At 34.0% G+C, this 13,649-nt stretch overlaps 1 protein-coding gene across 1 annotated transcript; it reads left to right on the top strand.

Moving 5' to 3' along the window:
- The first annotated feature begins 212 nt into the window (after nucleotides 1-212).
- Nucleotides 213-12,740, top strand: LOC121443440 (cylicin-1-like). Its single transcript, XM_041645196.1, is given in 8 exon segments — nucleotides 213-232; nucleotides 1,112-1,165; nucleotides 6,121-6,161; nucleotides 7,516-7,616; nucleotides 9,311-10,123; nucleotides 10,125-10,547; nucleotides 10,549-10,995; nucleotides 12,708-12,740. Coding segments are annotated over 8 exon segments (1,932 nt in total).
- The last annotated feature ends 909 nt before the right edge of the window (nucleotides 12,741-13,649 follow it).

Here is a 13,649-nt window from a genome sequence, read left to right as displayed (position 1 = left end):
GTATTCCAAGTTGAAAACACATAACCAAACATTTCAAGATAGGACCCAGATATGAAAGAAACCATGTAGTGTTTGTGTTTTGGTCAGGGACTTTAACAATTACAACTTTTGTCAATTCTCTCCATTTACCTGATAATTCCATGCTTTTGTTTTCTTTCCAGTTAATTGTTATTACCTTGTGTAAATCTAATAAATTGTACATATGTACTATGATGGGCAACCAAAATCAATGGTAATAGGCCATATTCTTTGAGTTTTTATCAGAACTTCCTGATGTAGTTATCTGTTGATGGACATCTAGATAGATTACATTTCCCAATACTGTGAGTAGAACACCAATGAATATGGATGTGCAAGTATCTCTGTAAAAGTTACAAAGTCCTTTGGTTATATAATTTGGAGTAGAACAGCTGGGTTCACCTTAAGTCAATTTTAAGTTATCTATTTTTTTCATGAAAAATTAGTAGAATAATCTCCATAGTGATTGCAGCAGTTTACATTCCCAAAAACAGTGCAGAGGGGTTCCACTTTAACCACATCTATATCAGCATTCGTTGCCATTTATATTCCTGATGGTGGCCACTCTAACTATGATGAGATGGAATCTTATGCTTTTATCTGGTGGCTAAGAATGCTAAACAGTTTTGAAGTGTTTACTGCCCATTTGCATTGTTTGTATTGAAAACTTTATGTTCAGTTTCATAAACTATTTTTACTGAGTTGTTTGCTTCCTTGATATTTAAAGATTTTAATTCCTTGTGTATTCTATACACCAATCCTTTGTCAGATGTATAGCTAGCAAAAAATTGTCTCACATTCTGTTGGCTGCCTCTACTCAATTGGCAATTTTTCTGTTCTGTATAAAGGCTTTTTTTGTGTTATGGGGTTACATTTGTCAGTTATTGATACTATTTACTGAGTTACTGGAGTCCTATTCAGAAAGTCCTATAAGCAGTGTGCCATTTACCTGTTCTACTAGCAGTTACAGAGTATTGGGTCTTGTGTTGAGGTCACTGATTCGATTGCAGGTAAGTTTTATGCAGGCCAAAAGGGAAGGAGCTACCTTTTCTATTTCTTGAAGAGCTTGTAACTATTATTTCTTCTTAATTAGGAATAAGGAGAAATTGACCAACGAAGATGCTGAGACCTCAAGCTCTACATGTCGGTTAGTTTTTTAATAATGACTGTGAGAATGATAACTCACTTTCTGTTTTCCATTTCAGTTTTTGTGTGCTTAGTTTTAAGGAATTGTCCATTTTACCTAAACTTTCAAAATAATAAGTACAAAACTTTTGTCTTTCATTTGTCCTATCACATGTTTTATCTTGTTTTCCTCATTCATGTTATGGCTTTAATCTGCTGTCTAAAATATAGTTACTTCCTTTTATTCATTTTGTCTAAATTTTTAAATTAACAAATCTCTAACATCACAAAAATTACTAAGAATGGTTATTCTTGGTATTTAAGACATGGTGTAGTGGTAAAGTACTTGCTACATAACCCCAATGACCTGGGTTCAGATTGCCAGAATATGTAAAACCTGGATGCTGGAGCACAGACATTTACAATCTAATAAATCTGTTTGGGTATTAGAGGCAGAAGTAGGATAATTCTTAGAAGCTTAGTTTGCATACTAACCTGGTATATGAAGTGGTGACCAACAAGAGATGTCCTGTATCAAAGAAAATCAAAAACAAGGACTAACAGCTGCAATACACTGTGGCATGCAAGTGGGCCTACACAGTAACATGCACACATACACACTAAAAGAAAATGATCGTTTTAATATATATATAAGCATAATATTAAGTAGTGTAGTTTATGTATTCATTTTGAACTACAGAAACAAATTACAATAAAATGACCTAAAACAACACAAAAACCTTGTCTCAAATAAAAAGAACAGCCCTTTTTCTTCATCTAAAATTTAAAGTTTATAGATTGATCTCCAAAAGGGTTTTGCATACTTCCGGTATTTATATGAAATTGTTACCTTTTGGATACCAAAAATATCACTCAAAATGTTTTCTAATTTTCTTTAGAGAGACATGCCCTCAGTTTTGGTTGCTTTGAAACAGGGTCTGACTATGTAATACTATCTAGCCTAGAGTTTGCTATATAGACCAGTTCAACAAGCCTCTTGCTGCTACTTCCTGACTACTAGTAATGAATTCTTGCTTATATCTGAAAATTCATTCATTAATTCCAAAGATGAGTTATTTTTATTTGGATGCTTTCTGCTTTTTCCTTGTCCTTAACATTTGATAATATGTTTGTAAAGTTAACTATGTTAAATACCTTTGATGTTGTTTGCTCTCTAGAACCTTGGTATTAGTTTCCCTCTGTCTCCAGGTAGGGCAAGTTTTTCATCATTATCTCTCCAAATAAGTTCTTGCCCCTTTCCTTTCTTCATTTTTCATGATATGTACTTTAATTTACTTGATGATATTCCACAATTATTATAGACCAATTTACTTTTTTTCTGTTTGTTTCTTTGATTACTAATTTCAAATGATCTTCCTTCACCAATCAGTTAATTGATTCTTCTGCTTGACTATGGATTATGTCTGCTATTGAAATGCACCATGGAATTCATGCATGTTGGCTTGCAGCCTGGGAATGTGGATGCTACCTAAAAACCATAGTCCACATGGATAACTCATGTACCTGACACTGAAATGTGTGCAGATTAACCTAGAGCTTGGGTCGGCTGAAGTGTGGATTTGTGAAGTTTGACTTATAGACTGAGGTTTCAGAGCTCTCTCTAGCACTGAGTAACCCTTGAAATTACATTTTAGGTAGCTTCTATGAAAGGTGGATCTGTAGATGCTAGTCTAAGGCCTAAGGTAACCTATGTTTGCTCAGAATTAATATCTATTACTCAGAACCTAGTAATATCTATTACTCAGAAGATAGCTAGGCCCATTGGTTCTAGAATAAACTCTTAATACTCTTGGGGCTAACCTAATGTCTATGTGAGATTGAAATATGGGATCCTGCTAGACTGGCAATATATCAACCTATATGGACCCTCAGAGGCTGTCCTTGCTTTGGGTGGCCAAGATCTTGTATATGAAGGGGCTTGTCTGAAGGCTGGATTTGCAGCCTCTGTATTAGTCTGTGAAGCTTCATAAGTCATTCCAGATCTCAGTTTGTGAAAGCCAGTCTGGGACCTCAGCAAATTTGAAAAGTGAGTGTAGATGCCTCAGACCAGTGTAGAGAGCTATCTGGTGTCTGGAGAATGACTATTGCCTTGCACTGTGGTCTTCAAATGCACCCGGTACCTAGAATTGTCAAGAAGAGGATTCCAATGAATCCTGCCTGAAGTCTGAGGCTGTGGTGGTTGTCTGGTACTGAGACAGATCTGAATACTGCTGTCAGGCTACTGGGGTTAGATGTATTGTGGTCTATAACCTGTCTCTGGGGCTTACCTTAACATTTAAGTTCTAAAATCACTCTTACAGTAGTATGTGTGTGTGTGTGTATGTATGTATGTATGTATGTTCACACACATGTATGTGTATGCAGACAATGCATACTAAGTGGATGTTCTTAGAATGGGTTTTCTGATAAAAATTTTTGGAAAAGAGATGTTAGAAAACATAGATTATATGAAGGAATTAAAAATCAATGCACATACTCAAGCAGAAGAAAAATTTCTAGGGACACATCTCATCAAATATTCTAGATACTCCATTTAATTAATGTGCTCTAACCACAAACACCTAGGCCATCTTTCAATTTCATGTGAAAAAGAAAAATGTGAAAATGTGAACTATTTAAGCAATCTATACTGCTTTTTTTTCCCAAAACGTTCAGAGCAATGGCTGTGGAACAGAGATAAGTAACTAAGTTTTAGGTGTAGACTTGATTAATAAAATTCAGAGATTACTACTCAGGCTTATGTTTTTAAAATATAAAAATTAATTCTGATACTTATTTACAAATGAAAGCCTATAAATTATGTATATCTTTTAATAATTTATTTTTAAATATCATATATGAGTACTGTATTTACATTATTTCCCCCTGTACTGGACTGCTTTATATAAGCTTGACCCAATTTTGAGAGTCATCTGGGGAGAGGCACTCCCAATTGAGAATATATTTCCATAAAATTTGTCTGTAGCAATGTTTGTAGTGCATTTTCTCAAATGGTATTGATGTGTGTGATCACAACTCACTAGGGCAATGCCATCCCTGGGCTTGAGATGTCTAAGAAAGCAGGTTGAGCAAACAGTGCTGAACAAGCAATAAACAGCATTCTTTCATGATCTTAGTTCCTTTCTCCTGGATCCTGAATTGAATTTCTTTGCTGACTTTTCTATATGATGGACTATAAATTGTAAGATGAAATAAAATCTTACATTCCCCCAAGTTGCTATACATTCAATCATACCACAATAACACTTGGTCAAATATGTTCAAAGAAGCTTTATAATAATCAGAACATGGAAGTAATCTATATGTTCCTCAATGGATGAATGGTTAAAGAAAATGTGCTACATTTACACAATGGAGCATGGTTCAACTGTTGTAAACAATGACATCAAAAAATTTACAGGCAAATAGAATTTGAAAATGATCATCCTGAGTGAGGTAACCCAACCGAGAAAGACAAATATTGAACATACTCAATTTTAAGTAGATATTAGCTGTAAAATAAAGAATATCCATGATATAATCCACAGACCCAGAGAGGGTAGGTAAAAAGTAGGGGCTCAAGAGTGGATACTAGGATCTCCCTGGGAAGAAATAGAATAGATTTCATGGGTGTACTGTGGATGGGTAGAGATGGGAACATGAGGGACTCAGTAGGGGATGTTGGAGGGGGAGGATACTTAAAGTGATGACTGGAAAAGGAGGGCATTTAGGGGAGAGGCAGAAACCTAGTACAAGGGATCTACAAGGATGACTCCAATTAAGACTCCTAGCAATAAGGCATATATAGCCTGAACAGGCCATTTCCTCTGTCCAGGAAAGACTTCCAGGGGATGGGATTGGGACACCATCCAGATGCATAACCTTCACCCTACAGTCTGTCCTGCCTATTGGATGTTCTGGGTGTAAGGGTGATGTAAAGATTGTGGAAATAGCCAACCAATGAATGGTCCAGCCTGAGATCCACGCCATAAGAGTGAGTTCACTGCTGACAGTGCTTGCAGTACCAGGTCACAGAAGCTGTATGACCAAAAGACCTAGGATAGAACCAAACATGTCTGGAGATAAAAAAGTCAATGTAATGATGTCTAATGAAATTATGCTATACTCATAGATTGGTGCCTATCCTAATTGTAATCAGGTATGCTTCATTCAACAACTGATGGAAATAGATGTAGAGACCCACAGACAAACATTTAGGTGGAACTCAGGAAATCCTGCTGAAGATGGGAAGAAAAGACTGTGGGAGACAGAGAAGTCAAGGTCATCACAAGAAACCCATAGAAACTGAACTCATAGGATCTTGCAGAGACTAAACTAACAACGAGGGTTTCTGCATAGTTCCTGCATGGAACTGACATAAGCCCTCTGAATATTTAATACAGTTGTGTAACTTAGTCTTCCTGTGGAACTTCTAACAGATGAAATTACCTGAGTGACTTTTTGCTGGCTTTTGAAACCCGATTCCTCATTCTGGATTGCCTTGTCCAGTCTTACTACAAAGGGAGATGCTTAACTTTACTGAACTTACTATGCCATGCTTTGTTGACACCAATGGGAAGCTTACATTTTTATGAAGAGAAAGGAAGAGAGGAAGAGGAGCAGATGGGAATAGGGAAGAATGGGAGCTGAGGATGGAGAAGAAACTGGTCAGAATGAAAAACAAATAATAAATTCATTAATTAAATAATAAATACATAAATAGTAGCTATTTAATGATGACTATGGAATGGGTCTTTTCTGGGTATTAGACACTTTTTAAGAAAGTGTAAATAATTTGGGTTCAAATTTAAATACATCTCATAATTCTAGTTTGTTTTTATTCTATGTTGAAGAAATCACTGATGAGAAAGTGCATTAAACATATTCAAGTGTAGGTACTGAAGGAAAAAACATAATGTTGATGATAATTACCCACAGTACAAATTCAGTTAAAACATTTTTTTTCATCTTTTACAGGCTGGAATTAAACACCACAACATATGATGGTCACGTTTTGAGTAAGAATTTATTCTCTGAAATTTATTTTTGTTTATATTTCTAAGCACTGTAGCAACAAATGGATAGTACTCCTTAGTAAATGTGGTAAGATATAAACTTTCCTGAATTTGCTGCAATTTTGGCACATGCTTGTATATACATACATACATACATACATACATATGCATGTGCAGAATACTTCTGACTTTGAAACTTGTACTTATTAGTTGACTTCAAATAAGAGATTGACTTAGTTTGTTCTTCCTTCTCATATATGAATCATGCTTACTCTCATAAACTCTCCCTGTGCTCAAAGTTCATAATTACAAAACTTAAAGTTGAAAAAGGCAAGCAGTTCCAGTCCTACACTCAGTAAATGTACAAAGAACATTGTAACACTTCAGTTAGGGGATTGTGTCTGGGTCCAAATTGCCTGTAAATCTTAATTCAGCTATTTACTAGTTTTGTGATTTGGAATAAGAGATTTAACACAAGATAGTGTGTTTTTATATATTTATATAATATGCAATGGCATTATCTAATTCAAAAGGAATTTACAAGGATTGAGTTTGCAACTGTGAAGTCTTAGAACATAACCTGACATGTAAAAAATTAGCTATTAGCAGTATCAGCTACATTGTAGTTATTACTATGACTACCTTCACATATAGCAGCTCTTCAAATATATATAAAAAGTCATCACATCTCTCATTAACCTCTTTCTCTCTAGGAACACTATCCTGAATCTTGTTCCCAGTTCCTCTTTTGTCATAGTTTTCAGACAGATTGATTTTTCTGAATAAACTCTAATATGCATATGTCCTTAAAGACTTTATAGAGTGGACAAGAATATTTGCATTTCTTGGTCTAATTCTTGTGGTTTGAGGTAGCACTAAATTCAGAGGGGTAAATCTGAGACATCTCTGAAAATTAAGGCATTCACTGGTTACTTTATTCTTAGTGTTAAGCTATTTATTATAGAAATCCTGAAAGAATTAATCATATTATCTCCCACTTAACCAAAATGACATTACAAAATCAAGACAGAGGAGACAATGTAAGCATTTGAAAGTAAAGATTTGGAATATGTATATATTTCATTCCTATTGCTTTATAACAAGTTTAGTATTATTATTTAGGCAAATATCTGTGAAAATTTGTTTTACATAAAAAATAAAAATTGTTCTGTGAAACATAAGACCATGACAAATAGAAAAATAGTTTTATGTTTCCTACTTGCTATTCAAATAAACTGCAAGAGGAAGAACTATACAAAGTACTTTTACTTAAATAGTATAATTCACATAACAATGTTTTTCAATGCACGAGTCTGGCTATTAACTCCAATTTTTTATTTTGTCTTTCTTATCTCAGTCGGTCAAAAGACTGAAAAATGGAATGAAGAAAATACCAAAATACCTCTGCCAGATATGAAGAAGGGATCAGGATCTTCAGAATTACAAATTGCAGTTCCTGTAAGTATAGAAAAAGTCACTTTAAAACTAAATTTGTACTGATATCAGCATATATAAACATAACTAAGACATAATTTGAGTTACAATATTCAGAAGCAGAATCTATAGAACAAATTGTTCCCCCTGTGTTTTAAAAATAAGCTGTTTCTTTCATTTTTGAGATTATAATTACATCATATCAATATTTTGAAGACAATAATCTCTGTAGGTACTTATCTTTCATAAATATTCCATTGCTTTGATATTATCTTTTGAAACAGTATTCTTTTGTGTTATATTTATGTACTATTTACATTTCAAACTTATAATAACTATTATCTTTTATAGAAAGCATTTAATATTATTTTATTTATTATTATTAGTGGCTCTGGGTGTGCATAATGTGTGTTTATATGAGTGCAAGCATGAGTGTACATAGATTTAGAGTATAGCTTTCAGAAGGTGCTTGTCTACTTCCACTCTGGAATCCAATTCAGGTCACCCAATTTGTAGAGTAAGTACCATTTTATGCTGAGTTATCTTACCAGCCCTACCAATTTGGTTTTTAATAAAGCATAAAACTGTAAAAGCTATGTTTAAGAAAACCAGCCTACAAATCACAATCCCAGAGGACACTGAGAGAGACTTACATAGATCTAATCCACAAGGGAAGTAGAAAGTAGAAAAAGACAAGATCTCCTGAGTAATTTGGGAACATGGGGACCTTGAGGAGGGTTGAAGGGGGAAGGGGAGAGGCAGGGAGGAGAGCACTGAAAAATATAGAGCTCAATAAATATTAACAAAAAGGGGAAAAGGCTATGATTATGTCATTTCTCCCTTTCCTTTCCTCTCTCCAAAACTTTCCATATATCCCTCCTTGCTCTCTTTTGAATCCATGTAATTGTTATTACACCCCCCCACACACACACACACTTATACATTGCTAATTTGTACATGGTACTCAACACTAGCATTATTAAGTTTTAAAAAATGGTCAGCCCAAATCTACAAGTGGTGGATCAAATAGATCAAAATTTAAATCTTAAAATTAGATCTAATTTTAAAGATGTGGAACATCCCTGTTTTCTTAAAACAGAAATTCATGATACTTGATAGTGGGAGATTCAAGTTTTCTATTGCTTCTTTAAAGTGGAGTTATTATAAATTGGATCTTTCATTAGCAAAATGAAAACTTAGTATCCATGAATAATCCATTGTGATTTTAAAAAGATTTTAAAGTGTTTCCCAAAGCTCAGTTACAACCAATGCATTTATTCTATGATTGTGCATTATTTGTATAATAATATACTATTCATCCTTTCCTACATAGTCATCGTTTAATCTCATATAACCATTTACTGCTGGACCTTCTACTGAATTCTTGAAACAACACAACTAAAGGTTTGCAAGATAAATCTGTTAGTAAAGGTACTTGTCACCAAACCTGATGACCTGAGCTTGATCTTTAGACCCAGTTGATGGAAGGAGAGAACTTGCCCCCATGTGGTTGTCCTCTAAACTCCACACATACACCACACTGTACACACACACACACACATACACACAAACACACACACACACACAATTACACACACATCTTGAAATAGAAAAAAATATTTTGAGAGATGTTTAATTAAAAGATAAATTTTTATGCTGTAATAAAAATATATAGCTCATTCACAAATGTTTATCATTATTTTCTCCAAACTTTTCAGAGACAAGAGAAAAGGATAATTGAGAAAGTTCAGAAAACAACTAATATATGGATAAACCAATGTTTCCGAGAACTTTTCCTAAAGCCACCCTTTTCCCTAGCTTTCATTATGCAGGCTCCATTCGAATATCTTTTTAATCCTCAAAACAATTATATAATGGCTGAAACTAGAAAGTCCAAAGATGATAAAAGAACAACTTTGAAGAAAAAATCCAAGGAAAAATTAAGCTCATTTGCAATAAATCTGGAACTCAAGAAAATGATAACCGACGGCAAACCTGAAATAAATAATGCAGAAAAAATTTCATCAAAATTGTCACACAAGAGTGAACTATTTAAGAAGCCAAATGACACATCAGAAACAAATCTAGAATCCAACAATTCCCAAATAACCATGGAAATGGATTCAAGAATTGTTGACAAAGATTTAATGAATTCCAAGGAGACCAACAATGAAGCTACATTTTGGAAGGACAATCCAAATACAGACTCCAAAATGAGATCTAAGGAATTTTCTGATAACATATTAGCATGCATAAACACCTCAAACATGGACTTAATGTTATTTCTAAATAAGCTCAAAGATGAACCCACAAAGCCTGGAGAATGGTCAACAAATTGCTCACAGAACAATGCAAAAAAGCCTGTGAAGAAGGGTGGAAAGAAGGAAAAGGACTCTGATCTTGATTCTGGAGACTCAAAAGATGCAAAAAAAGAAGGAAAGAAAAAAGAGAAAAAAGAACCCAGGAAAAAGAAAGATACAGACTCTACTGGTGGCGAATCTGGTGACTCTAAGGATGCAAAGAAAGAATTAAAAAAAAGATAAAAAAGAAAAAAAGGAAGTCAAGAAAAAGAAGGACACGGACTCAACTGATGCTGAATCTGGTGACTCCAAGGATTCAAAGAAAGATAAGAAAGAAAAGAATGCAGACAAAAAGGGTTCAGAATCTACTGATGTTGAATCTGTAGATCCAAAAGGTGAAAAGAAGGAAAAGAGACGTTTGAAGAAAGATGACAAGAAGGATGCCTTCTATACTGATTCCGAATCCGATGCAGAGACAAAGAAGGACAAGAAAAATGAAAAGAAGGAAAATAAAGAGAACAGGAAGAAGCCTATCAAGGATACATTGTCTACTGATGCTGATTCTGAATCTGAAAGTGACCCAACAGTAAAGAAAGGTGAGAAGAAAGATAAGAAAATTACAAAGAAAGGAGAAAAGAAGGATGCAAAAAAAACCTGTAGATTCTACTGCAAGTGAGTCTGAAATCGAAGTAAAGAAGGAAAAGAAAGAGGCCATGAAAGACTTGGGGAAGGACATCTGTAGTTATACTGATTCAGCTTCTGATGGATCTTCCAAGGCAAACATAAGGAGAGCTGTAAGGCTCTCAGATACTGAATCTGAAGGGTCATTGGTGTTTAAGGTTATAAAGACCACTGATGATTCAGATGCCACATCCACAGACTCAAAGAAGTTATCATCAGAACAAAAGAGAGAATTCAGAGCATCATCCAAAAAGACTACTTTCAGAGACAGCGGGGAAAGAGATACAACTGGCAGAATTCCTTCATCAAGAGAAAGGCTGCCATTCCCTCCTTGTGAACCTCTGCGAACATCACCTAAGCCCAAACGTGTCTGTCAGTGCAAGGTGGCTCCTCCAACTCCAAAACCAAGATATGCTCCTTTGGTAAGTTACTACTATTTAGTAATTTAGGCCAAGTTGGATTTTTAAGAGAAAGTTTAAAAGTCTGAGTATATAATGTAGGCAATAATTCTCTATTATTTCTATGTTTAACAGTATTCGATATTTAACAGTATTCAAATTTGGAACTTGGGGGCAAGGAAGATGAAAAGTCCATTGAAACAACCAAGTTGCCAAACGCTTAAATTTCAATAGAGAAACACTTATTTTGACTAGAGTAGGGGAAAGTAGTTTGTGACTTAAACATTTTACTTATAGTCGTTTTATGGAAATGCTTAAGTATGAAACACTTGAAAAAAAACAAAATTAAAAACTGATCAAAACACTATGGGACCATTTAAATGAATAATGAAAATATTTCCTTAGAAGTTGCTCAATGCAGTAAGTCTCAGTTAACAAAATGCACACAACAGGTAAAAAGAAAACCAAGATTCAGGAATGCACAAAACTTCCTTATTCTATCCAAGTGGAAACAAAAGTTTATAATGAGCCCTGATTCTTACAACAGAAAACACAAGTTATCTTTCCAGAAGTGACAGAATCTCCTCTGGTTTCTAAGCATCTTTTTCAGACTAACTCCTTCTTCTTAGGGTTAAATACTCTGTTTGTTTATAATTTCAACTTTTCATAACCAAGAGATTGCTCCTTCCATTCCCCTTTTCCAAATAGCTTGTGGTTTTCGGTGGGGGGAATACATGAATATACAAATCACTTTGGAAGGTGTTAGATGTATATAGTATCATATATTTGTAGATCTCTGTAATCTTTGGTTGATGTATTATGCAGTTACATAATCTTGGGATATGCACAATGAGTCTCTTTCCTCTACCTTGTTCATTGTCCATTCATATCTTGGTAGAGCTGAGACCTACTGTCATGCTAAGTACAAGGCAATCCAAAATACTCTTAGGTATTGAAGTTATTCTTTTCATTTTCATTCATTATTGCCTCTCTCATCTTCCCTGTTACCATCTTAATTTTTATCTAGGCTCATTAGGATATGAAGGAACAGTGAGATAATACATGAAATAATACTATTTAAGAAATTTCCAAATATGTAAAATTTTTGATAGAAAAAAATCAAACCATACACATTAAGACGATTACAATACTATCTATTATAGAAAAACTCTGGAATTAATTTTATAAAATTCTGGTTTATCAAAATATAAAATACTATGTGAATATATGCATTTATACATACACAGATATGATGTCTATAAGTTAAGAGGAAGACACAGAAAAAATAATGACATTGAAGCTAGTAGAACAACCTATATATACATGTAGAAAGACTACATAGCAATACACACATATGAAAGTATTTGTGTTGTACAATCTGAAATTACTGTTACTTTATATTTTTATATTATATTTTCAAATTTGAAGATAGACTAATAATGTTACTCTTAAAGGGTTTTAGTTTCTCTACAAAGAATGGAAACTAGAGTAGTATTTGGTACTTCTTAACCCTGAGTATCATTAGGTGCACTCCAGGGGTTAATACATACATTCCTGGACAACATCTTCAAAGATTTGGAATTAGGGATCTGGAGTCCAGGGAGGGACAGCATTTAGAAACATTCGAAGTTCTTCTCAATCTACAATGCTGTGTATTTAGTTATAATCTTTAACATATCAGGCATTCTCTATAACTAATGATACTTTCATTTTCATCTTTCAACTTTATCCTACAGCCTGAAGCAAAATGGATCCATAAGCTGCTCTGAAGAATAGGTGAGCCCTAGGTTTGGCAGACTGGTCTTATGGAAGCAAACTACTTTCAAAGCACCTCTCTGCTTCAGGGGAACTGTAGTAAATAAAAGTAGCAACAGCAGCATCCAAATACCAAATGTAGTTTGTGAATAATTTAGTAAGTATGTGGTGTTGTGTGTGTGTGTTCATTCATATATGTGTGTTTATGTATGTGTTTGTGTGTTCATGTTTCTTGTGTGTCTTTTATATGATTTTAAAGATGATTTATAGAGATATGTTCTCTATTTTTCAAATATTTTAACTATTAAAACCAAAATGATATAACATATCACTCCATGTACTGGGATTTCATTCTGAAACAAATTCTGATTTGAATGAAAATGTATCTACCTGATGGAAAACCTTGCCACATTTTGTTAATTCCTATTATATTTAGAATATGGAAAAGAAAACAGACAATAAAATATGTCAGATCCTTCTTCATTATTAAAGAGGAGGAAGAACCTAGGATCCTGATATATTCTCAATGAAACTGTAATAAATGGAAGGTCTCCCATTAGGTCACAATCTTAATGTTTTCACTACATTCCTATAGTAACAAATTTCAGATTAACATTTAGTGTGTATGCTTTTTAGGAAAACTGAATATCTAAACTATAGTTTGGTACCCAAATTCTCATGTGCATCTCAAAATGTAAAACATTTTTCGTTAATTTCTATGAATGTTCACAGTCTTATTCCAGTATTGCTGAAAAGGCCAAGTGTAAAGTTCCACTGATACTCAAGACAAACTTTTAATATGTATATATTTCATACTTTCTCCATCCATTCTTCCATTGAAGGGCATTTAGGTTGTTTCCGGGTTCTGGCTATTACAAATAATGCTGCTATGAACATAGTTGAGCATATAATTTTGTTGCATG

The sequence above is a fragment of the Microtus oregoni genome, unplaced genomic scaffold (assembly GCF_018167655.1).
Source record: "Microtus oregoni isolate MIOR12 unplaced genomic scaffold, Mior012 000107F_000, whole genome shotgun sequence".
Taxonomy (NCBI): domain Eukaryota; kingdom Metazoa; phylum Chordata; class Mammalia; order Rodentia; family Cricetidae; genus Microtus; species Microtus oregoni.
Note: the sequence above shows the minus strand (reverse complement) of the source record. Positions and strands in the feature narration are given on the sequence as shown.